Source organism: Phymastichus coffea, unplaced genomic scaffold, assembly GCF_024137745.1.
Source record: "Phymastichus coffea isolate CEN01 unplaced genomic scaffold, Cenicafe_Pcof_1.1 PCOF00100, whole genome shotgun sequence".
In the NCBI taxonomy this organism is placed as follows: Eukaryota; Metazoa; Arthropoda; class Insecta; order Hymenoptera; family Eulophidae; genus Phymastichus; species Phymastichus coffea.
In genome coordinates, this window is record NW_026706911.1 from 1 (window position 1) to 26,971 (window position 26,971).

The 26,971-nt window shown below is 41.4% G+C and overlaps 1 protein-coding gene across 1 annotated transcript in view; it reads right to left on the bottom strand.

Annotated features, from left to right (window-relative positions):
* Nucleotides 1-55: 55 nt before the first annotated feature.
* LOC131670118 (homeobox protein vnd-like) overlaps nucleotides 56-26,971 on the bottom strand; it is a gene marked incomplete at both ends in the record, with an annotated part of 144,963 nt that continues 118,047 nt past the window's right edge. The window contains 3 exons of the mRNA XM_058945492.1: nucleotides 56-107; nucleotides 6,398-6,526; nucleotides 19,763-19,948. Of these exons, the coding sequence (XP_058801475.1) occupies nucleotides 56-107; nucleotides 6,398-6,526; nucleotides 19,763-19,948 (367 nt within the window). The remainder of the gene's footprint in view (nucleotides 108-6,397; nucleotides 6,527-19,762; nucleotides 19,949-26,971) is intronic.

The following is a 26,971-nucleotide window of genomic DNA, read 5'->3' on the forward strand; positions in this document are numbered from 1 at the left end:
AGCGTCGCCGAATATTGAAGGATTTGCCATTAAGACGTGTTTAGATGATACTTACTGTTCTTTGTGAAGGTGACGATTTTCAGTACCTTGCCATACCGTGTGAAAATCTACAACAGAAACAGAACGCAAACAATTAACATCGAAATTCATTTTTATGAGACAAGTTTGAGTCCGGAAATAAGCATACAATGTTCGAGTTTAGCGAGGGAACACAATAATGTAATTGAACGTCCAACTAATACGTATCCGCTAATTGCTCTCGGTTGATTGCATTTCTCAACGTGCAAATTTGCAGCCAAAGACTGTTTCTCGCGGATAGCTATCTGCGCTCTCTCGCGTGTGTGTATTTGTACGAGGCAAGCCGATGATCGTGTCGTTGTGGGCGATGGTAAATATTTGCGTCACTCGTTGCGCTTCCCCGCAGTGCTGCGCTCGAACGACCAGACTACGTATAACCAGTGCCGTCTCGCGACTTCGCCGACACGTATCAGATCAATTCCTGCATTTATTTTCCTCCCCGATTTTTTCTTCCATCTGTTTACAATCGACTCGTATATTTGTGCAGTTACAATATTGACGATTTTAATGATCGCACGGTAATTTATAGAATATGTCGAGTGAAATGTTCTTGTAAATTACATATGTATTGAAGCGATATTTCTTTTTACAGCACGTAATTATCAATAAACAAGCCACGTCTATTTATGCGGCAGATATTTCAGCCGCGTTTAATTAGTCTAATTCTGAAAATAGGCGAGGAGATATAACTGCGCGACCGCATTCCAATGAGGCTTTATTTGCACGTTCATACGTTGGCACACCATCGGTACAGTTTGCGTTGCAGACGGGGGCAACAACGGATTATTGCATGTTCATACTAGCCAGAAATCCTTGTTAAAATGATCAGGAGGTTAATTTTAATACGGCAACGACTCAATGAAAGCGCTGCAAACACTCGCAATAAGCAAGATTATTCGATCGTTTGCGCACAGCGCGCCATTCGATGAAAGTGCACAAAGCTCCTAAGTGTCGACACTCGACACTGGTCTTCGGGCTTTCCTCCCTCCTTCCGTCCCCTCTCTCCCTCCCGCATATCTCTCTCTCTCTCTCTCTCTCTCTCTCCTCTCTCTCTCTCTCTCTCTCTCTCTCTCTCTCTCTCTCTCTCTCTCCCTCTCTGGCGCTTTTCTTAAAACGCGCTCTCTCGCGTATGTTGTCCCAAGGGAAATCAAGTCTCAGCACTGACGTGTATGTGTCCGTCTGTATGTGTGTGCAAACGAGAACTGTCGCTAATATTTTATTTGCTCGACGGGGCTTTATTTTGTCGCGCGCGGCAGAGAGAAAGTCCAGCCTGCCGATGGGATTTCATCGGGCGTGAGCTTCGACTTGTCTTCTCGCTTGGGGCACAAAAGGAGCAGTGATTACAGACTTTATTTATTATTCTAAATAAACAACATCTTGCCGAGGACCATCAATGAGATTCGTCGCCAGTGAGTTTGTCCGTGAACGAGTACAACGTGTCCACATTGACAAACGCGCGGACCTGGACGTAGTATAGGAAGTGCGAAGCGCGCGCGACTAACCGCTCGTACGTGCTCTCAGCACTCGACGACACGTTCGATGCTAATTCGCGCGGCCAAACTGCAGGCGACGCGCCGACAATGCAAATTAATCCGTATTACAATTTGACGCTGCATATCCGCGCGCGCGTCAAACGGAGAGAAGCGAGGGACGCGTGCCGCCGTCGTCGTGGTGTCGAGAGAATGACCTCTCGTCAATTACCAAGCGGGCTACGTCCTTTCGCCGGCAGCAGACTTGTCCGCACGCTTATGTACTATACAGTTGTCTGCGAGTTGTCAAGATCGTCCTGTGAGTCCCATTTTCGAATAATTTATTGAATTTTACGATGATACTACATTTTCAAAAAGCTCTAATTCGTAACAATGTTCCTTTGGTCAATCTAAATTGTTATCGATTTTATATTTAAACATCCGCACGTGGCTTTTCACTCTACGCTGTTTTCCATTCAAACGGATACAAATGAGTAACTCAACATTTTTATTGAAGTTACGATAAATAATGAGGTATTATCGGTTAAAATATGGACACTGCACATTCGAAAAGAATTTTGTTACAAAATATTTTTAGATCACTTATGTCTTTGTTCATAAACACCACAGATGTTTCGATGTGTCGCATGCAAACATCAATATAAGTATTTAGAATCCTCGAGTAAAATAATTTTTCGCGGATACATAATGAATACTTGTCAATTATTTTTATCGAACATAAAAATTTAGAAGCTTTTTGGAAAAATATATTTACGTATTTAGTATTTTTACAGAAATAACGCAATTTTAGATTTCCACATAGGTGCAAGGCAGATTTTCCAAAAAAAAGAGGAATAAAAAGAAGAGCAAAAAAATTGAAAACGCTTCAACAACATCTCTATTTGTCAATCAAAGCGCGATACACGCGCGATGAACTGTTCCGTACGTGACAATATTTTTCTTTTCGCGCGCAATACATAGCTAGTCACAAAGAGTTGCATAGGTAGAGAGAGAGAGAGAGAGAGAGTAAAAAAAGAGAAAATAATGTGTGACGTGCACTCGGCAATCATGGCTGCGCACGTCATAGTTATTGGCCCACGGGGAGAGAGCCAGCGAATGTGCCGCGGGGACAGCAAGCAGCCTAAAACGGCTTCCGAATAGACTGGAATTATCGATTGCTCTATACGCGACGAGCACGCATAACAGTTATTAATTCGCGAGTTTCATTATCGGAGCCCATATCCACCCCTCGGCCCACCCCCCTCCGGCCACATTTAACATACACGTTATAGGCTCGATAATGGTAATAACGATGATTCTACCTCCTCGCGTACATCGCAATTCCGTCATTTTCATACCCGCTACAAAACGTTCAAACGTAAAAAAACCATCCACTTTTTTACCCGTAGCAGAATTCTTGGATTTTGTTGTTGTATTACTTTCCAAAGTGGAAATTCTATTTTTTTGTCGTCCTAAATAAAGTTCCAATTTCTCAGCGACGTGCATGGTTCTATTTTTTTTTTAAATTAGTCACGTGACAAGTAATGGATTATAGAAGCTTTTGAAATCTACGTCTAAGGATTTTCAAAAACAGTTGCGCTCCCTGTCGATATAGCCAATGAATCTGTTTTTATAGACCAAATGCAAAGAAGAGCATGCAAGCGATACCCGGAAAAAATGAATCTTCAGTAAGAAAATATAAAGCTCGCGAGGGAATTGAGGTTTTAATAAACAATATTGATACAAAGGGTGTCACGGCTGTTATTTTTTCAAGCAGCGCGGCGAAATTAATCAAAAACTGGGGTCGGTTGAAAACTTAAATTGCGTTAGGCGCTCGCGCGCGCGAGTACATATAGACTCGCGTTATTACGAGGGCAAGACATTTCGCAGTATAGCGGCGCTCGGAGTACGGGAAGTGTGGGGTGGGGAGCGTATCCTTTAATGAGGCAAGATTTAGAGTGCGTCCCAGGTGGCCTGAGAGGAGACCGAGGCCGTCGCTTTACACACGAACGGCTGCAGCTGGGCGCGCACGACCCTTTACCTTCTTAATGTGCCTCGTAATACGCCCGAGCAAGCGAGCGAGAGACGACGACAATATACATACATGCACGTTAGCTTTCTCTCGATCTCGATCTTATGGACGGCCTAACTGCCAAACTGACGACGATAACGTAAAATACAAACTACTCGCTCTGCGCTTGTATATAGTTGTTCGTGTACCTCACTTGGTTAAAAGCTTTTATATCGCTTTGCCGAGAGAGATTATGAACAAATATTGAGTTGGAGAAATTGAGGAAGTGGATGTATAATTTGGATTCCGAATGATTAACTGCAAAGGGGAGACTATATAGAGGCTGACTATACGTCGAGCTGTACTACTTGTAGCGTTTTCCACCGCTAGTCAAAAGCACGATGATACGTACATCAGTTTCTAGGATTCCAAATACGTTGAAATACGATAGATGGCTTATTTTCGCGCGATGTTTTTCTCTCGAACATTTTTTTATCAATACGCGCTCTCAGCCAATCTGGCCACGGGTATATTAACATTACCAAGAGGGAAAACTTCCTCTAATATTTTATGCACGATTAGCTATACTCGGCTCTTGAAATATTTAACGGGCAAACCATCGGCATGCCCCTCGAATTAATAAAAGACAAGCAAGAAAGACACAGCAAACAAGCAGCGCACGCTTTGAGAGGTGCAAGCTTATCTGGACGTTTATTCATGAGAACGACTCGAGAGTGTCTGGTACAGAGTAGGCAAGCGGCGCAATTTCATCTCGGCAAACCAAAGGCCCCCGAAAACTTTTAAGATTACGTTAGTATTCAATATAAAACTCGCTCGCCAAGTATATATACGGCCTTGCTTGCGCGACATTATAAACCTCTCAATCTCGATATTAGACTCGCGCGGAGCTTGCGGGATCCGATTAACATTTTATACTGTGTCCCCTCCGAGTTAAATTATTGCAAATTATTTCGAAATTGAATTTTAACGAGTCCGCCACTTCTCTTATTTTTTCCTTTTTCGGGACACAGCCGCTGGCGGAGGCCGAAAAGCTACGAAAACTTTCTCTCTTCAAGGCTTTTGTTTAACCGATCGCGTGTCTTCGGCGCAACTTCGTAATAACGTTGCCGGCAAGTTTTGCGCGAGCGGAGCTTTTAATGAACGAGCGCGAACACAGCTCTTCTCTATCTTGAACGAGTTCGTCTGCCCCGCCTCGAGATACACAAAGAATGAAGCGATCTTTTCCGATCATCGAGCTCTGAATGGGGGTTAATTAAAATTTCAATATTTCATTGTTGAGCAATCCCGTGTTGAGCTCGAGGCGTTCGATGCAAACTTTTTATCTCGTTATAAACACGAAATTCATTTGGAGGATTTCTTAATGAGCATTATTAGAAAAACGGAAAATGTTATTTTTTATCGAAAATGTACGCATAAAGCCGGACTTGCAACGTTGTGAGTTTTCCGAGAAAATGAAAGAACACAAATAAAATTCTCTCTGGAATATAACGGGGAGGACGCGAATCCCTTTTTTTCCAGTTCAAAAGCCATAATCTGCAAATGCGTCTCTGCACCATTTTCATTTTTCCCTGTGTCCCTCGAGCGCGTGCAAGAAAGAAAGAGAGAGACACCACTTTTCATATTTACGACGTCCTAATCCTCGAGTTGTCCGTCGTCGCGAGAGAGCGACGCTAATCCTCCTAACTGATTACCGCGGTTGCGCGACCTTTTAAGTCTACTTACGCGAGCGCTCGCGTGATCATACCTTCCTCTGTTACTATTAAACCAGTCAACAAAAAGCAATGGACTTTCAACCAGGCAACCACTAATGGCTTATTTCAGCGCTGAGTTTATTCTTTTTTTGCAAAGTTGTCTTGTTGCTGAAAGACACAACGAGCGAACGTAGTTTTATTCATTCAATAATATTCAATTTAGGGATTATGTTTTCCTGTATAGGGATTTGCTTCACTATCCATTTCAGCTAAAATTAATTTGGTTTTGCACGTCGGTCTCTTGGAAAAGAATAAATAAAGAGGTCAGACGCGAACGTCTGGAAATAGGTTATACTTTTTTATGTAAATATGTCTTTTGTGCTTTTCCTAGAAACTAAATTATATAATGGTAGCGTCGCTGCAATATATATCTCTTTTATAAATCACGTTTATATTATTTTGATATTACACGAAAAATCAGAACTCGAGTAAAAATAAGAATTTCCCTAGCACTAAAAAATCAAACGGGCAATAGTCTTGTCTCTTTGTTTCGAAAAAGGATCCCATGCTGCCCAGCGGGTTTTTTTCACCTAATGTGTAAGACAGTAAGTACGTATATAGAGAAAGTCGGGCGTTTATTAAAAATGTATGACATACTCGCGGGCCGAAAACACCCAGGCGTTATTCGTTTTCATTGTCTTTTCTCTCTCTCTCTCTCTCTCTCTCTCTCTCTCTCTCTCTCTCTCTCTCTCTCTTCGCGCTCTGGCATTTGCGCGCACGATACACGAGTACTTTCGTACGATTTATTCATACAGCGCGGTTTTCTCTCTATTTTCACTCTATAGCTTCATTCTCTCTCTTTCTCTCTCTCAACTATTTATCTGCTCATTTATTTTCCCGGCGGCCTGCTATATATTCATGGTGGTCTGAAAGTTGCAGCGACCCACTCCTCGTCGTTGGAACCTCATTGTGGAGATGACTACTCACAGAGGTCCAAAGCTATTGTCGACGTGTTTATTTGTGATTTGCTAGGAATTTCGCTTTCACGACCGAATTTCATTTATATTAATTCATAGTTGACGTTCTTTGTGTGCGAAAATGAATTGCAGTAGAGAGAGCGTACGTACCTGGTAAAGAATATCAAGGGAAATTGGGTAGACCATGTGTTCGACGATCACTCGAAGAACTGTATTAGGTCCTCCTTGTGTATCGCTTCCTTGCACCTGACCTTGACCTGACGTCTGCACATTCGTATTCTGTAACAAGCAAATGAAACATAAAATCAGTGTATTGTTTTGCATCTGATCGTCTATGATGGCAATGAACATAAGTTCGTACATCGAAAAGTCGGAAAACGCGTTGCAGAATAATACACTAGACGAATAATCGAAAGAAAAGCTTTTAGCCGAAGTAACCTTCTCTCTCCGGTCGCACTCGCAGCTGCACGCATTCATGACGACGGAAGGAGGGAGAGCCAAGCACTCGCAAAATTCGACCGGGCGACTATTGAAAAGGCGTCGAAAGTCGTCGTAATATGAGAATCGGTGAAAATGGATGTCGTTTCTCCTCTTTCCCTTCAGCCGTGCGAGACGACGAATCTTCGCGGAATAAAGTCATCTCTCGCGAGCGAGTGAGCGTCGAAAAGCCAAGAGACATTTATTACACGGTCTCTTCCACGAGCTTGAAGCCCATAAAAAGCTCTTCGAACGATGAAAGCGTCTCCTCCACTCTTATGGATGGCGACATTTATACTTGAGCTCGTTCTGACGTTCAGCTATATCAGCTTGTAATTGGGTAATTCACCGGATACGCGTGTGTCTGTGCCGATCGCTTCCATTCGATTCCATTGCTGATAAATGCGATCGTTATGGACTAACATTTTTTCCAATCATGTCTCTAACGATACCGAATTATCGTCTCGAGTTTTATTCCCCCCGCCTGAGAAAAACTCGAGTGGATCAAAACAAAAGTACCTTGAATAAAAAACAAAAGAAAGCCAGGATGAGCTTCCTTGATAGTCACAGTAAATTTTTGTGCGTTCGAAAGTTTACGATGTGCTGCGCGCAAGCTTGCGTGCGTCACGACGTGAAGTGTAGTTATAGGCCATCACGATTTGAATGTATCTCTGCGGTTGTCCTTTATTGGTGCGACTCTTTATCTCGGTCCGCGTGGATTGCGTGCTGAGGCGAACGAGGTCGCAGCAGCGGCGAAACTTTGATTAAAGTAAAAAACTTGCTGCCACCACTAATTAGGACTCTCTCTCTCTCTCTCTCTCTCTCTCTCTCTCTCTCTCTCTCTCTCTCTCTCTTTCTCTCTGTGTTGCGTTGACGTTTCTTATCTTTTCTTTTTTTTTCGTTATTAGTCACGCCAACTTATTGCGTTTCTTTGTTTACAACTCTAACTAAGCTTTGTCGCCGCGTGGCACATATACACAGCTTTCGTTGTGTATCTAATTGCCATGTACAAAGTTTACTCATTTAGCGTAATTTGAAGAAAAGAAAAACACACACACACACACACATTAGATATCTCTTTGAGAAATGATATTAGAAATGAATACAGGAAGAGCTTCCTTAATTTTGCAAAAAATCGCTTGCACCAGGTGGAAGTAATAGGATATAAAGCAGTCACGAGAATATGCATGAGAAAGAAGTAAAAAGCCGTTAATTAACTCAACAAAAATGAAGCGTCGTCGACATCGGATAACTTGCGCGAGATGGCCAAACATGCTAGCAATGGAGTAAAACGAAGCAAGTTCTATGAAAATTTCCTGTACTTCACAACTCCTCGCGGGACTCTTAATTACGTTGTTGCCACTCGTTGAGAGAGAGGCAAATTTTGCAGCTAGACAATTCTAGCTTAATAATTAGAGAGGTTTGTCTGTCTAATTGTATGTTACGACATCACGGACAGGGTAACGAACGTGCATGTAGTGTTTTAATTTTAAAATTAACGGCCTGATGCGACAAAATGTACAAAGTGGGTTTTCTTTTGCTTCTGAAACTTCTGTTTACTCTGGAAAAGAGATATTTGCACAGCGATCATTTGCTAGAAATTTTGTTTGCATTACGTAAGTCAAAAGAATAGCACAGTTATTGGAACAACAATTGAAGAGTAAAAACATGCACAGAGAGATATTCTTTTGAAATGTAAAACTAGCAGCCATTGTTTATTTTTCTTATTTTTTAAGCCATTTACGATGGTGTATCTACAAAAGAGGCCAATTGTCAACGACAAAGTGAAAACGAGCAAGATAACTAGATGAAAACGTATTTAGATTACCGCGCGCCAGACTCGGGCGGTCGGTCAGCTTAAAAAACGCAAAAGGTTGTAGCGCGAATAGCGGAACAGCTTTGTGGTAAACAATGCTCGCGTGCGCTCGCCTTTAAACAGACGTAAATAGAGAGGTCGTTTGCGTTCGAACTTGGTTACAAATGCAACAGATTATAGCCAAAATTTCAGATTACGCAAAAATGACAAGACTTGCAAATCTAATTTCATACGATCCAGACTGGAGGGCTTAATTTTCCGATCATCATTAATAAACCAAAGCGTCACCAAGTCGAAAATGTCATTGTACACAGTTGACGTGTCTATATTGGCTTTATTGGGCGATTATGAATGTTGAATTGAATTCGTTTGTCAGCCTTATTCGAGGATATCTCGAGAGACAAAAAAAAGTCGTCGTCTGGTCGGTACTCGTAAAAGTTGGCCGTTGAATTAGCAATGCTGGTGGCGAAACAACGACGTCGATTAATATTGAAATTCAATTACGAAGCCACTTCTTGCGCCCTATAGCGTCGCGATGATTGTTATTCAAGCCAACGACATAACTAAAGCCTCGATATTCGCGCGCTGCCTTTTTGTAGCTTTGGCCGACTGATTAACCTTTGTTTACTGCGCCGAGATTCATCCTCGCGCCGCGGATTCATTACGCGGATAATGCAACTTGATTACATTCGACTATTGCATGAATAAATAAGCTCGTTTCATTCTTCGCTGCCGCCCCGCTTAATCAGCATACTTTCGCCAGCGATTTTTCAATGTAGTTTTTTTTTCTCCCTCGACGAGCTACTTTCACAGGCATTCGCTAAAGAGCGTTTCGCGGTTTACGCACGTAAATCTGAAAAATATTAAACGAGGGAGACGAAAAGGCAAAAGAGCGAATTCACGTGCAATTAAGTCCGCATTCATAAGCACTAATCATGAAAATTCGCGTCCCCGCCTTCTCTCTCTCTCTCTCTCTCTCTCTCTCTCTATTCTATCCGGCTGGAAACATTCAAGCTACAATTAAGAGAAACACATTTCGAAAGCAGCGCGAGATCAAAGCAAAAATTGCTTGAGACGAAATGTAACTAACAGTCGAAATACGAGAGAGAGAGAGAGAGAGAGAGAGAACGGTGAAGGGAGAGAATTCCGTCATGGTGCATAAAGCGCTAAGCTGTTTTTCCGAAATTGCGCTCATCCGACGTCTCTCTCTCTCTCTCTCTCTCTCTCTCTGTCTCTCTCCCCTTTTTAGAGCCGCACGTAATTTCGCGAGACGCGCCGTGTCGTCTCTCGCGGATAAAAGTGAGCCAATTTGAATGAAGAGAAACGTCGTAAAAGCAGACCGATCTGGACGAATCGTAAACGTGCAGTAGCAGCGTCGTCCTTCTGTCACGCTGTAATGCCACCCCCATCCTCCCTTCTTTGCCTTCGACCGACTTTGTTACGATACGAATGCCATGTCAAGATAACTTACGAGAACCTCAGCTTCACTGTAAAACTACTCGTCATTTGTCCGCCCTTCATCTCATAGTACGCGCTGCCGCTCCGTCTATCCTTGGCAAATTCTACGCTGATATTGCCAGTTAAAGCCGAACGTTATATTTTTGAGGGAAAAAAATTCGATTACCAAGGGCAACTACTTTTACATTTTTTTTTCCTTTTCGTTCAGAAGAAAAATAAAACCAGCTCTGTGTCTTTTTTCATAATCTTTTAAAAGAATTTTCACGTGAAAATATTTGCCGCGATAAAACGTTGGCTAGCCTAGAAAAAAGAAAAATAGCGCGCGCGACCGCTGTTTACTTAAACTCAAACAAGACCTCTTGCCGTTGCACTTTCCCTGGTAAATTCCTAATTGACAATATAATGGTTTTCGCGATTGCCGAGTCGCGGAGAGGGAGAAAAAAAAGCGAGCAAAGAGAAAGCAGCTCGTAAGTGCGTGCTGGTGTGGTTGCCAGAGAAAAAGGTGGCGAAGCGAAGTCGAGTGTGTGACTTGGTTGTACGTGCGGCATTAACCACTTTCTCGCGCGCGCACCGGTAGAAAAAAAATAAAGAGGTCGAGAGAGGAAAAAAAGGACGAGGAAAAAAGAAGCGCGAGAGAAAAGGAAGGAGAGCTTTTGAGTTCAAAGCACATACTCCTTTCGCCTGGTGATCTAGCCCTCCATTTTTTTCTTTTCTTCCCTTCGCGCGAGAAGTAGCTGCGTTAGACCCTTTTGTTTTCACACCGTGGTGGTTTTTCACTGTAATTGATTCTTAAGTTGTCGTGCACGTTAACCGACTTTGTCATGACTTTTACGATTGGACTTGCGAGTAATGGCTTTTCTCTCTTTCAGTGCTTATTTTTGAAAATCATTTGAACGAAGCAAATAAGCTCGACAGTTTTTCTTTTTTTTTTAATTACAAGCAGATAGTCGGATGGTTTCGCCGTATGACGAATCCGATATATAATGAAATGCATTGCGAAATGAGCCGCTGCACACTACGGCCGATTTAAAGTGGGAACCGGATTAAGCAAATTGAAAAACGCGCGGCAATTAAGCATACATCGCGCTGGCAATTACCGCAGGCAAGTGGAGAGAGCATTAAATCGACCGCAGGATCTAATTATTCCAGCTTCGCAATCCGCCAAATCTCTACGTTAATTTTACGAGCAGCACGTGCTGCTGTTTCGAAGAATTCGTACGATGTGGTTTTCAGCCCTTTAAAAAGAAAATCTGTAATTGATCGTTTCCCTTATTTCGTTGAATTTACCAGGAAGAAAAGCATTCTAGAATAGCAACATCAAGCTCGCGTAACAGCTTGTCCTCGATCCTACTTTATCGCTGCGCGATCAAAGCCTACGATTTAATTTTGCCAAGGCTGGAGAGGGGTTATTGGTCCGAATTTTACGAGGCGCTAATTAATTAGTCTGACAAACGGGTGGGACGCGGAACGACTTGCAAGCTGTCGGTGATTAATTCGAGAATTCCATTGGCGCGCGCACGTGGACGACTCGAATTCTCTCTCGCTCTTGCGCGCCAATTAGCACACCGTAAATTAAGGCTGCATGCCGCACGCTCGAACGCGAAAAGTGTTGCTTGACATTTCTTAAGTACTGAGGGTCACTTCAAGGCTGCGCGCACGGACCTCTATGACATACGCGTTAAACACGGACACTTGAAACATTTCGTGCTTTTGCACCTTCCGTCGTTCGTTCGTTCGCTTTCTGTCGACATCTCAATTTTAGCACGATTTTATTCGAGCGTAGTTGAACAATTCGCTAAAAAGTAGCCAAAGTCAAACGCCAACGTAACAAATCGAGAAACTTGTTGTATGGCATGCGGTTAATTAGAGCGAGCTTGCGGGAAAAAATTATCATTTTAAATCCACGATGTAATTGAGAAAGTCTAGATGGACCTAATTATACGCGGCGGCGTTGATAAAATAGCGACAGCTGCTGCGAGCGTACACCTAGTTGAGAGGGGTGGGAAAGCTCGATTAAACTCCGGCCATTGCTGAGACGCAAATTCGTTCTCTCTCTCCCTCTCTATCTCGCTGTTGCCATATTTTCGACGAGCGCGTGCGCGAGCACAGCTATAAGGAACTTGCCTTGGAACTGCTTTAGGCTAAGCAAGTATTTTCTGATTATAACGCGCGAAATTTATCCACGAGACAGATGACGTTTGTACGTTCCTATTTGCAATATCCGTCGTAAAAATGAGAGAGCAACAGCTAAAAAGAAGTAAATTAAAGTGCAAATTTGGTAAAATGAGTAGGTAAGTAAGTAGAGAAGAGGCGTTAGAAAAGTGGGCTAAGATGCTGCATGCAAAATAGCGATATCGCGTCCTAACTGAATAACTGCACTAATCGCCTTATACCATCCAGCCAGCTAGCAGCAGTAGCAGCATCTCCAGAGTAGAAGGATCTTTCTCTTCTCTCTCTCTCTCTCTCTCTCTCTCTCTCTCTCTCACACCCCCCCCCCTCTATTTTCTTAAAGTGGCAAACCTCGTGAAAATGATCGCATTAGCCGCAGCGCCACGCATAAGTGCGCTGCAGCACTTCCTGAATAAATAGCGAACTCATTACTAACATTTTCAACTTTGCTACATATTTACCAGGCTTCCCTCGCATTCTCTCGTCGTTGTCGTCTGACGACGATGAAAATTCATAATTTTACGTATCTAATCAACTTTCACCCGAAGAGATGTAAACAAAAAAGTTGCTCTTTTTCTCTTTATCTTTCGCACATACATCATCGTCACGTTTTTGAAGCTCTAACCTTTTCTTTTATACGCGACCACGTGGCGTTGAAAACGAGCTAGTCCTGGTACAGACGCGAAAAAAAGACACCAAAAGTTGCTGGAAAAAAAGCTACAAGACTGCGGCAAAGAAAACAATTAATCGAGTGCGGATAGCTTTGGCGAAAAAAGGACTGGGTCACCCTGTAACTCTGCGTCGCGCGTCACGGCACATGATAGAGCGTTTTGTACGCTGACTTTACACAACCCCTTTCCCTTCGCACCATATGTTTGAATAATCCGTCTTTCTACCTGCGTGGCTAGAATCTTCGAGCTTTTGCATTGTCTGTTTTTTCATTGTTGCATTCAGTCGATGCGATTCGTACGAAATGCAATTGTTTTTTACGTTGATTGAGTTGTGCGATTCGAATTGTTTCGGAGGAGCAGCATCGATCGCTGACAAATTGAAAGCAAAAATACTTGCAGAATAAATGAGCCTTGCAACAGTGCCAGTCAATTCGTCTAAGTGCATGTGTTTAATACGTTTGAAAATCAATCGACAATCCGTCAATTTACAATAGCCAATTGGAGAAAACTTTAGCTGTGCTGGGTTGCGCCTGGCGATCGAGCGCTTCGGGACTCCGCTGTGCAGTACGAGAGCCTCGGTAATAATGCATGCCACGTGGAAAACAAACGCTCGGTGCCGTAGCGCCGACATTTTTCCAACGTCTGCACACACATACGGTTCTCGCTCGCTCGTTCCCTCGGGGGCTTTTTTTTTCTAAAATATTCACGAAAACCGAGGGCGAAGCTTTTTCCCTTCTTTCCGCTCTCCCTCCTAAGCAAAGTCAAGCCCGAGCGAACAATTAAGCCGCGAGTTTCTTTTTCCTTGGTGGCGAAACGACAGGAGGAAAAAATGTTTATTAATAATATGTGTACATTCGCAGCAGCGGAGCAAGGTTGATTTGTTGATGGGGCTTCGCGTGCGAGCTGCGGCAAATGAAAAGCGCGTGTCGCCGTGGGGTCTACAGAAGTAAAAAAACTCAGCAGCGCGCGAGATGATGAATGTGCTCACTGGGGTAAGATGCAAGAGCAAACTTTTAATGGGGATGTATGCGCGTTTTTTTACGTTTCAATAGTGCTGCTAGCCCATTATGGCCGACGTTGAGAAATGAAAATGGAGACGCTACTGCTTTGTTTGTTTAATCATCTCGCAGAGTACACGCGATATTCTTTATCCCTCTCTCTCTCTCCCCCCCTCTCTCTCTCTCGCATGGAAATATATCGTGTGTCATGGAAACGCTGTAGCCGTCACTCGCAATGATTTTACGTCAAGGGGGCGGCAGATAGGGCAGTTTTCAGATGCCAATTATTCATCATCATCCACATTATTCACTATACGATCGTTTCTGAGGAAATGCCAGATGGATTCGGTAAACAATGCGATGAGTTACGGCTCCATAATTGCAACAAAATACCGTGGATACTATTATCCAGATATAATTATTCTTCGTAAACGTGTAAGTATGTATATTTATGCTTACCAACCGTTAATAAATACTGCGGTTATGAAGTAATATTAATTACCCGTGCTCGTGCCACGTTGGACATTCAGCAATATGCATCTGTTTTATGCAAGGCATAATTTACGACAGAAAAAAATAAAAACTCGTAAACGTGAGCAGGGATATCTTTGGCTTTCGCGCAGTGGCGCAAATGTACGAAAGAGCGTAAAACTCGGACTGGCGAGTGATTCATTTGTCAGTTTGCTTGAGATTTTTAAGTCCCCGGAGGAGCATAAGGCCGCGCGCGCCAGAAACAATCTACGCGCCTCCCACTCTCTCTCGAAGAAAACAATGCCGCAGCTCGTACATCATCCAAGACACCCTCCATTAAAAATATTACGGCCGCGTCTTCTTCTCGCGAAACTACGCTTGGCAACGAATAACAATGTAGCCATTGTCGAGAGGGAGCAAACAGCAACATCGGCCTCTGAAATATGCAAGCACCTTAAGACTCCGAAGGCTCATTGTTGTTCTCTTCGCAGTCCGCGGAAGTACGCCGACGAATTAATTAAAAAATATCGCGGAAGTCATTGCCCTCTCTTCGATCCCGAACACGGCGGATATTATTTGAATTCTTCCACTGAGATAATTGTGTTTTTATGAAAATTCCAGAATTGATGAAGTGGTAATATGCCATTCACAGATGTCTCGTGGAGCAATTTTCAATTTTAATTTTAGAGAAGCTCTGTCGTGCCTTGTAAAAAAGCAGTCAAAGTATACTTTAGCAGATTATAGTCAGTTTGAGAACAAAAATTAAAAAGGTAGTCCTTATTTTGTTTATTATTTGTTTCGAAAACTTTTTTGAAACCATACTCTCTTTTAACACGAGATAGCGGATACCGCTACGAGTGCGATGAACTTTGCCTTTCAAGTGAAATAAATACGGTTTTAGTCAGACATCCAGCCGCATGACAGAATTCATTTATTTATTATCAGTCGCCGGCGCCCAGTCATTACTCATTAACATTCTATTTTCATCAACTAAATAATTGAAAACTAAACCTATCATTTATTGATCCTTTGCATTCAAGCATGATATTCCTAATTGTACCTAAAAAGCAGCAATGCGATAAATTATTTTTTCTTCTATAAAAGTAAAATGTTTGTAGAAGCTAATTAGCTGGTATGCAAACTTCTACTAATCTGCGTGCGTGCGCGCGAGAGCCAAGTGGTAACAAGTTGCACAATCAGTACAAGTTGGAGGGAACGCGCGTAGTCGAGTATAAAGCAGGTTAGGATCTTCCCGCGAGGCGGATGCAACTGATTTCAAAAGCGCGTGGCACATACGCGAGCGAGCGAGCTTGCGAGCTTTGCATAGATTTATCAATAATTACGGATGGGTCAAAAGCGTGAGGGAGAAAGAGAAAGAGAGAGAGCAGCTGAACTTGGAATTATATTCGTATGCGTATACCGCAGCCGGCGAGGGATAATGCCTGAATTACAGAGGCGGAAGATAACGTCGGCATTTTCCTCTCCGCCAGAGGCAGGATCCTCAAACCCTATTCCTCTCTCTCTCTCTCTCTCTCTCTCTCACCCACGTGATCTATTGTATTGTATACTTTGACTCGCAAAGCTATACACCTTGCCTCGATACACATGAGTTTTAAGTCTATTCAATGACCTGCCAACTACTGACCTGAGTAATTGGCTTTCACGAGGAATATGGAGGCTTAATTGACTGACCGCGCGTGCCGACGTTTACGATTATGTGCATGCTACGCGTACAATTCAACTTGCGCCGCAGACGTTTTGTTGCTAAAGATAACCGGTGCATGAGTGAGTTTTTTCATTGAAAGTTGTTTTTGCTAGGAAAATGGAAATTCGTCGGGAGAAGCGCGTACGGCGGCTGTCCCCTCCAACTAAAATCGATTCCCGGGGATTCGCGTGCTCGTCGATAGGAGATTGCCAAGAATAGTCGTTAAAGAACAGGAAATTGAAAGTACTCCTTGCTTCGTGTATTATTCAAAAAACTGCCTCTTTACTACGGGAAGATTATACGCGACCATATCACTGATAAAGAACTCTTATATCTGAAATTCTTCTTGACCCCCCCCCCCCTTCAACGAAAATCATTATGAGTCAATATACGAAACAACAACAAAATATACGTATCTCCACGCTGCCCTTGCAATTTTGTTAATGACACGCTATTTCCTCGTAAAAGAACAAATCACCGTAGCGACGTTATGACAGTATGTTCCGCGACCCGAAAGCTCGCGTCGCGCGTACGTTTTTTTCTTTGTTTTTTATTGAAGCAACAGATTTGCCAGCAATTAATGCGCGCCGCGCATAAAAAGCCTAGACAGTTATTCGTGGAAGCTCGTATAAACCAGCCGCGCGTGCGTCGCGCGAGTACATCTTGCCTCGATCTTTTTATGACACTTTTATAGTTGTCCGTCCCCATGGGCCTGTCGCTACTCTTTTTTTCAAACATTTTAATCTCTCCCTTTGCTCTCTTTCGACGCATAAAGCAAAGTTACACCAGCAGCGAGTCGCTTCGTTACGGGCTACGCGCGCCGCGCTCTCGTTTCTTTCATTTTTTTTTTTTACGAGCAGAGCAGCAGCAGCTTTGAAGGGGTCCGCGAAAAACTTGGGCAAAAGAGCCGAGCCATTAGTGTCACTGCTTCGAGCGCGCACCGCGTTGCCGTATAAATTTAGTGGAGACGAGATGTTGCGGCTTCACAGACGCGAGCATCAGGTAACTTGTTTTAAGCCCCGAGCTTCTTTTTTTTCTTTCGCGCCTTCTTCTCCCTTTTATTCTCTTGTTCGATAATTATTTTTCGGCTAACGGCTTTCATTACTGAGCAAATTGCCAGATAAGTCGATAGTTCCTATTCGTTGTGTCTTTTCGACGACAAGCCTCACATCACGTTTCATCGGGAATAACAAATGAAAACGTACTTCAAGTGGATTTTAAGAAGACTCGTCAGTCTTCATAACGATCCGAATGCTCAAAGAAGACGAAGAAAAATCCTATGAATGCAGAGAATAAATCAAAAAGTTGGCAAGGTCCAAAGGCAACGACGCGGCAAAATGAAATAATCCCTCCGATTGAACGGGGATAGAACAGGGGGAGCAAAGCTACACGCGCAAAAGGGCTCGCAGGGAGTTATTTCTCGCGCGAGGTACTCCGCGAGATTGAATTTCGGTCCTTTTGTTTTCCAATCTGCGCCATAGATCGTTCGCGCGCCCATCGACAACGGACTTGGATTCGAGAACATAAGAATTCACCCGTCGATGCATCTTCTGAAAATCTTAGGTAAATTTGAGAAATCTGATGATACATCAGTGTGGCACAAAGACATTCAGCTTTAGGGGCTTGAATAATCAACCTGAGAAATCATGTCATTACGAGAAGAGCTCGTACATATATAGCTAGAGCCGCGCACGCCTGGGACATTATTTCGAAGGGCTGTAGTATGCTTTTAGTGGAGAACTACGGGAGAGGAAAAAAAGGAGCGGGCTTAAATTAATTATCGCGCGAAAAAGAGAGAGAGAGAGCGAGAGAGCGAGAGAAAGAGAGAGAGAGAGAGAGAGAGAGAGAGAAAGAGAGAGAGAGAGGGAGTGTAATTTGCGGCTCGACCTTCAAGGCCTCGAGGCGTCTTTGTTAAACGAGAGCCTCGCGCGTATAAACGCGTCTTTTCCCCTATTCTTCAAAGCCGCCCAACCCTCGACTTTGCTTTCTTTACAGGCGCACCGCCATCGAGGAGGAGAATTCGGCCTCGCGTGGCTGATGGCTTTGCCATTTTCGTTTTCGCGAAATAACGTGCGAAATTCTTGTCACGCGCGCGGCCTTTCCTCCAACGTGATCGCGTCCCGAACGAGGCAACGGGGGGAATTTTCAAAGGCGTGCGCAGCGAAGAGCTCGTCAAATCAATGTTAATTACGCAAGAGAGCTGGCACTCGACGAAGGCGCTCTCTCTCTCTCTATCGCTCGTTATCTGGCGCTATCTCCGGCGGACCATTGGCGAGCGCCGCGAACGAGCGCATTCCCGAATCCGAGCGCTCGAGCTTGCTCGGCTCGCAGTCTGAAGAAGTAGAACAGCCGCTGGCTTGGACAAATAGCCCGCAATTTGGGCAATCTTTATGGAGTCACCCTTAATCAGTCTTCGAGCCAGCAACTAATCCGCAAATTGATTTGCCCTTCCCCGCACACGCTGTAACGCATAGCGCGGCCGTTCGGATAATTTTGTTGTTTTAGAGACCATTCCAGCTTCCTTTACTGTTATTGCGCACGTGCTATACTAGCAACGGTTTTTTATTGTTCGCCGTTAATAAACGACCGTCTCCGCATATAGCAGCAACAACGACAATACCATTTCCATCTGTGGCAAAATTATCGTTACGATGACTTTACGGTTTTACGTTTCCTTCGATTCGCCCAATGAGAGACGACGAGAAAAGGAAAAAATCAGCGAGGACTCGGTCGCCAAAAGCTTAAAGCGCGAGCGAGGGCCGTAAATAAGCGAGCCAAGTGTCTTTTAAATACTTAAGCAGGGCGATAAGCGAGTTTTAGCTTGGATGCGGAAAGCAGCCAGCGCTAACTAGAAGATGAACAATAGATAACCTCGTTACATTTTCAGCCCTTTGACGGTTAAGCTCTACCACCACCGGTAGCGGCTGCGCGCATCGTCTTAGCGTTAAGCCGCGAAACGATGTGCCAACCTCACAGTATAACATCGCTCATTTTGACACGGCTCCACTTTCTTTTTCTCCCTTTTCAGGTAGTAACTTCTTTAGAACCACCTTACTGGCTCTGTTTTCGGAATTAGGTGGGGCGCCAGTTTATCGCGATGAAAGGGTTGCGCAATCGTAAAAGAAAAGAGAATGTTGGTTCGCCATACTTAACGCGCGTTATTATCTTAGCTTGAGAGTGTTTTCTTGTTCGCTCATTTCTCAGTTAGCGAGGAAGGCATTTCTTACAATTAATCCTGCCGAGTACTGCCGTTGCGGCTGCTACTCTCGCGAGAAGTAGTCTCATTTTTCTCTACGTTGCTTGCAATTTTTCCCACTGCTCCTCTCTCTCTCTCTCTCTCTCTCTCTCTCTCTCTCTCTCTCTCTCTCTCTCTCTCTCTCTCTCTCTCTCTCTCTTCTTCTCGCCTTGATCATTTTTTGGAATTCGGTATGGCAACGACAAATTCGGGATCAACATAGATATGGGGAAATGTTTTGACAGAGGAGCAGTGCGACGCTGTTGACCAGTTGGAAATACACTGGCGTCTATTTGACCTGGGCTGTTTATGCATCCCGCAGAGCAGCTGCACTCTAGGCTACTGCTGAGCCAGCTGTTTGAAACGTTACGCGACTACACCAAGATATACAGCAGTGCAATTATGCGGCTTATCGCGACAAAATTCGTAGACAAAGGACTGACTCTTTCGAACGGCAATCGCTTGTCTCACGGCAAGTAAGTTTGGGCACAATATAGCGTTCATAGTATACTTACGTTGGACGTATTGGCGATGGCATTGGTGGGGCTCCCACCCGCATTGTTGTGCGCCTGATCGGTCTTGAGCTCTCGATGATTGCTAAACTGCACGTAGACAGCCCTGCCGCGAAGCTGGGCCGGGCACGACGCGTAATACGTTACCATCGTCGCCGCGGCATTCTCGTCCGCCATTTCCAAAAATGCCTGCAACCAAGAACAATAATTGTCATCGTTAGTCGTCTGAAAATTAACGTTCGCGCTTATTTTTTATTCGGTTTGTACGAAGTAAGTCAATGTAGGTTAGGTAAATTTCGTCAAAGTAACTTTAATTAAGTAAAAGTTCATTCCCGGCACTATAAAAGATAATTTGAATTTTATTTCATTTTTTCTTTTAATATCTGATTTCGCAGTTCGTAGAAATAGCCCGAGCGCCAGAAAGATACATTGGCTGGGAAGCAGAAGAGCGGAGCAGCGAGGCACTCTGTAAAGCAAATCGCGAAATTACTTTCGGTAAATTTCGACCTTCGCACACCACTCTTCCCCAACTCATTTTTCTCATCCTCACTCTGCGCACATTTTTCTCTCGCTCTCTTGGCCCAAAATTTGAATTGTCTCTGTGAAATTCTTATTTATGTTCTTTTTTCGCTGTTAATCAATTGACATAGCAAGGCGCTGTTCTAGAACTTGGAAGCCGTCGATTCGAGAAATAATTGCGTTGCGAGCAACAATAACAACAACAACAACAATGGGAGAGGTAGATATTCCGGAAGTTTTAAATACCAACTCTCTCTTTCTCTCTCTCTCTCTTCCTCCCTCTCTCACGATCAAATTCGACATTTTCCACAATGAAACTTCATCTGCGCAGTATAGGAATTTACGAGGCAAGAACGAAGTTATTGACACTGGCGAATATTAATGGCTTCGCATGAAAATTATTGGTCTAGCTCGATATAAAACGGGGCAGAGAAACTAATGAGGATTTTGCATTTAACAACTTTACAAATATTGGTGACTGCGCAGAAAGGAATTTCACATCGAGTAACGCAACACGACAAATAAGCATACAATATTAAGAGCTTTAAATGCCAATACTGCACAGGCAGCAACAGCAACGGCAACGGATTGTTAATTTTGAAAACTTTGTTGGCAAAGCCGGCTTTCGATTGGAAATCGAAATATCGCGCGCGATTGTATATTTGCGATTAATATAATCTCTAACTAATTGAAACACTGCAATATGACGAATCTCGCCAGAATGACGTTATATATTAAAAAGAAATAAGCGCATCGAGATAGATATATCAGTGTTGTCGTTGAAATAGTCAGCAGCGCACTTGGCGTTGGCATCACAACACTGCAAGCAGAAGAGCGTGCGTGTGTTTGTTAATATGCGTATGGCGAAGAGGCCGAATATGCGCCAATACGTTAGCGAGTAGTAGCAATAGAGGGTCCTGAGGCGCCAGCCGCCGTCGCGCCGTATGCGTACGCGAATAAACACGGGGGTTTGACGACGATGACGAGGAGGTGGAAGAGGAGGTTGTGCATTGTAAACAAGGTTCACGAGCGCGCGCTTGTGTGCGTGTGAGAGCGCACGTGCATCGCATATGCCGAGGCGTCATCAAACGTCTTAGAAATACCGGGCCGTGCCGATTTGGAAACTATTAAAAAAGCACTCGCGAAACAACAAGTTCAATCGAATATTGAATTCAACGGAACGTAAATAAATACGGACGAATTGGTTTTATATCGTACACAATATCAAGTGTGATTCGCACGGAAAGATTTGAAAACCAATGGGTAAAGGTGCGCGCATTTGAATAAAGCGTTATATACAATGTCAAGTTAACAAACGCGCAAAATTGCCGACGGGAGTTAATCGATTGCAGAAAAAGGGAAAGGGAAGGGGGATAAAAACGCCGAGTTTGCTCTATCGCATAAAACACTGGCGGCATACACAAAAGAATGAAAGTGGAACGGTTAAAGCAAATCACGCACTGCAACAAATGTAGTACACGCTCGCACATATTTAATGAAGCCGCTGGAGAGAAAAGCCTCGAACGCTTTCTCGATTCATAATTTTAAGAAAAAAAGGAACACATCGCAGGAGAGAACTATACGGGGCTGTGTTGAAATATTGATAAGCGCGGGCTATATACACGGTTTCGCAGCGGCGGCCGACTAGGATTCATTACGCATTTGTTGCCGAGCGCGATGAGTTTGCGTTATCCGCACACGAGAACATTCGGGTTTTCTACGCGAGAGTTGCTGAACTAAAAGATAAGAAGAAATTATTAAAAAAAAACATTCCGTTCAAGCTGCATTTTCCATCATTTTTTATCTCTCACTGGCGCAAAAAATCGATATCGATAAAAAAAAAAAACGTATCTGCATTTATAGCTCGGTCGTTTAAAACATGCGCGCACTGAGAGACTTGAAAAATTATTAGTTGTATTAGTTGTCTAAAATTAATCTATCGAATTCTACTGAGCAATATTTATTTATTTAACCATTTCCATTGACTTTTCAAAAACTTTTGATATTTTCCTATTCGCGATATTTACAGCAACAACTAAAAATTATAATCATTTATGTCTAAATCACAAAATCGATGACACCCTACATACCTCGCTATTCACTAATTAACTTGTGCACAATTCATTTTTGGAGCTAGCTAGCTACTAGTCAATACGTCAAGGTTAATATATTAAGTCGGTATACCAAATGGAGAGGCTGTGTAAGATGAAAAGAAACCCAAGACTTGTGTAAACACTGGATTAAAAAAATGTGTTAATTGACATATCAACACTTATAATTCTTACGGTATCATGCTTAGAACAATAAAAGTCAACCTTTTAATAAATGTACACCGCTAATTCTACTTACTAATTAATTAAAGAGTTAATTGATACTCAGCAAGAGTCAAAACGGACGAACGTTGGATCAGTTGGATCTGTACGGTTTTATATACTTAGAACATTGTGGGGATAAAAACATAAATAGATACCAATAAGATAACTGAAGCTGCAAGATATGGGTGTGCGTATGTAAGCTATTGATTAGGCTAATAACTACTTGCGGCTTATGTTATCATTTCTTTGGATGTGGAAGACTCGGGGAACAATCGATTAGGTTGGATAATGCTTATCGTAATTGAGAATAACGGTATCAACAATGTTCACAGAAGTCTTAAAATTGCTTTTCAATTTAATGGTATCGTAGATTTTATTAAGACTGTATTTGTTATCATAGATATGAGCATCTTGAAAAATGCAAGTTCAGGTTTGTTTTCGCAATCTAGTAATTTAACCTTATAAAAAATAATATTTTGTTTCGTTTCCAATGTACGTTAAACTAATACTGATTACCTTTCTATTTTTAAACAAAGAATTTATGTTCATCAATATGTTTATGTAATTTTAGAGTTATTTTTTATTATAACGTTAATTATATGCAAGAATTGTAAGTGTTGACAGTTCAATTAACATTTTTTTTCAACTAAGCGTTTATACCTGTCTTGGCTTGCTTTTCAATTCTTACATAACTCTTCATTTGGTATACCAACTAAAAGTATTAACATTAGCGCATTACTTAATATCTAACCAGCTGCAAAAATTAATTGTGCATGAATTATTTAGTGAATGGTGAATTATGTATCATGCCATCGATTTGTAATTTAGACATAAGTGCTTGTAATTTTTATTTGTTGCTCTAGATATAGTGAGAAAAACATTAAAAATTTTCGAAAAATCAATTGTTAAATAAATAAAGATTGCTCAGAGGGATTCGACTGATTAATTTCGAATAACTAAAAAAATTTGTGATATTATTGTGAGCATTCTGAAAAGAAACCATACTGAAAAATGATTATACGTGCTGAAAAGAAGAAAACATAAAAAAGGGTCTAATAATCCAAAGCTCGACTACAAAGCTTGAAATCCCATCGAATGCAGGATCGAGAATATCGCTCGAAAGGGTAGCCTCACCCGTGAAGTATACGAAATCCAAATTTTCACTATGCCTCAAAGCGTACTCACCATGAACTATTTGAGCTTGATACAAAGAAAAAAGAACAAGTAAGTGTTTACCATATTACGAAAAACAAAATCGCTCTCGCTCGCTCTCTCTCTCTCTCTCTCTCTCTCTCTCTCTCTCTCTCTCGCTCCCTCTCTCTATTGCTAACTCGATTTTCCGCGGGCGACCTATTCAATGCTGTGACGCGAGGCTGCAAAGTCCAATTTCCGAATGGCTGTCCGGCTGTTCTAGGCTCATCAGGAAGCAATGTGCCTCGACGTTGTTTCCTCCTCTCGTACGGCTCTATTTTTTTACCATACTAAAAGTACGTCTGAAGTAGCTTGAATATGAATTTTTTTTGTAGCTTGAATATTTTAATGCGTCGCATGTGTTATTGGTTTTCGGACGAATGTCCAATTTAGAAATGAAAAAATAGAGCAATAACTATGATTTTTTAACTTATATTTTATGTTGCAAAGAAAATAAAAGGTCAGATTCATTTTTAATAATGAGTTCTACTGTGTAATCAGTAACTTGCCATGAAATTTATATTTACGAATTTGGAATTAAGAGTTCTCTGAAATCTTGTTCACGATAGTATAAATATTTATTCTAATAGATAAAAATATCATAACCGATATTCATTCCTCTACAGCTATTAATAAATTAGAACGATTTTATTAGAAGCACTCAGAATATCCATACAGAAATTCAAGGCAAATGGAGAAGTTTACCGAAAAAATTACGGTAACAAGTTGACAATGCAAGGACATGGCGCCCATGCAACAGGTTTTACGAAGAAATTCGCACAAATTTTTCAGTGATGAATCCGTAATTTCTGAGTTTTAAAAATTTACAAAGAAATTTTATAAAAATTCTGGAATTTCGTTATAATATTTATCATATCGTCACCGTACAATTTACGGTAACGGGTACACGCTTTTTACCGTTACTTTTCGCTATCAAGACTCACGTAATCATCTTATTGTTAGTCGACGTTGTACTTGATCGATGTAGACAAATAAGAAAAGGAAAACCATTTCTATGTTTCATTAATTAATTCGTAAACATCCTCAGAACTTTATTATAAACTAATAGAATGAAAAATAATATAAAATACAAACTAAAACAAACCAATACAAAGTAACAAACAACTTACAATATGAGTTTCCATAATTCTTGTGGTCAGAACAAACACATGTATTCGACTGGTCTTACAGCTATGATTTGATTTTACATACCCTGCGCCCAATCTTTAATCCGTTGTAAGCTTGTAATAAGATCGTACATCCGAAAGTGTTTACAAATTCAAAAGTTTTTCAGATACCACGGTCATCAGACAAATTGACAAAATGTTTATTAACGTCAGAAATCAACTTCGCCAAGCAGACTGATACTTTTTTTATCATATCAACCATCATCTAATAATAATTATTATATGAAATGTGGTAGAACAACTGTTTTATTATTTGACAAATGTCTCCATAAATAAAAAATAGACGTGATATCACCGATTTATTTTTGGATAATCAACCCATTACAAGACACATATATATTAGATTTAAAAAATTATCTTTCATTGACAGAAATAAATCTATAAACAATTATGTAAAAAGGACAGTGGGCATTCCATATAATGTAAGCTATGGCATCATTATGCCAAATTACAATATTGGCCCGCTATCCTTCATAAATAAAACATTAGTGCCGTTTGATCTCAGTAATGCTACGTATTAAGATTTTATTCCAACATTAATAATAAAGAGAATATAACAAAATTGAGCAACATGTATAATCTTATTACAAGTCTATTACGGATTAAGGATCGGGCGCAGGGTATATAAGATCGAATCATAATTGTAGAACAGTCGACTACACGCGTTTATTCTGATTACAGCAATTTCAGGTTATTTTGTAAGTTCTTATTTGTTAATTTGTAATATTTTGTTCCACTTTATATTTCATACTATTTCTCATTCTGTTATTTTACAATAGAGTTTTGAAGAGGTTAACAAATTTATTAACGAAACATTCAAATGGTTTTCCTTATTTGCCGACACCAATATAAAAAGTCACATGATTAACCGCTACATCAAAACTAAGTCTTTGCTCTCTGTTTCGCTAGCAGTTTTGCACTTTGTTATAGCTTTTGTAACGATAAATAAATAAATAAATAAATAAATAAATAAATAAATAAATAAATAAATAAATAAATATATACACATATGTGTTAAATAATCCTTTAGAAATATCAGACAGTATTTGATACCTGAATAAAATCGCACGATATTATCTACCATAAAATTTTTTCATGTTTACAATGCTTAAAAATGGTGCGTGCGTCTTGTGTGTGTATACGTCATAATTTTGTATTTCCATGAGGGATTCTACAAAGTAATTACAAAAATAGTACTGCTTTCAGCGAGTGATAAATTTATGAACTCTAATCTTTAATATTTATTTCTTTGGATGATTTGTCGCTCAATAAATATTTCTTTACAACAAAACCTTATGTGAATAACTAGTATAATTAAAAATATAATTTCATTTGATAAAACTTAGGATAATGAGTTAATTGAAAAATTATTGGTGCATGTGATACTAAATAGCCACATGAAAGTTTTACGATGACAGCTCCAAAATTTTTACGGGACTGTCACCGTAAAAACCGTTCTTAATTTTTACAGACTCGTCAGTCTCGTCCCTGGATTAGGATGCATAACCGTAATTTTTACCTTGGCCAACTCTGCCATTTTTACGTTACGGCCAAATTTGCTTCATGCATAAAACTTAAAATAAAAAAAGAAATGAACTTTTCAAATATTTCCGTAAATACGTTCGCTATTCCTCTTTTGAAGCCATGCGATTAAAATCTGAAACTGAGTACATCAAAAGATTCCCTTTTTACGGTATGACAAGCGTCACACAGACTTGCAAAATTTGTTTTAAATCAATCTCGTCGACTTCAAAAACATTTATTCGAAAGTTCACTCCACACAAAATTGCATTAAGCGTGCTAAAAAGTCGAACGGGAATGCGTATATATTTGTCGTGGGAGAGAGCAAGAGAGCTAGAGAGAGAGAGAGAGACTAGACTAAACTTCGTTAGTGTTAACACCGTTTTCATAGTAATGACGCATGGAGTGTGAGCGAGCATGGAATTGCGTTTGCAGCACGTGAACGCATAGTGCGAGTAGCGCCTATAGCGTACAAACGA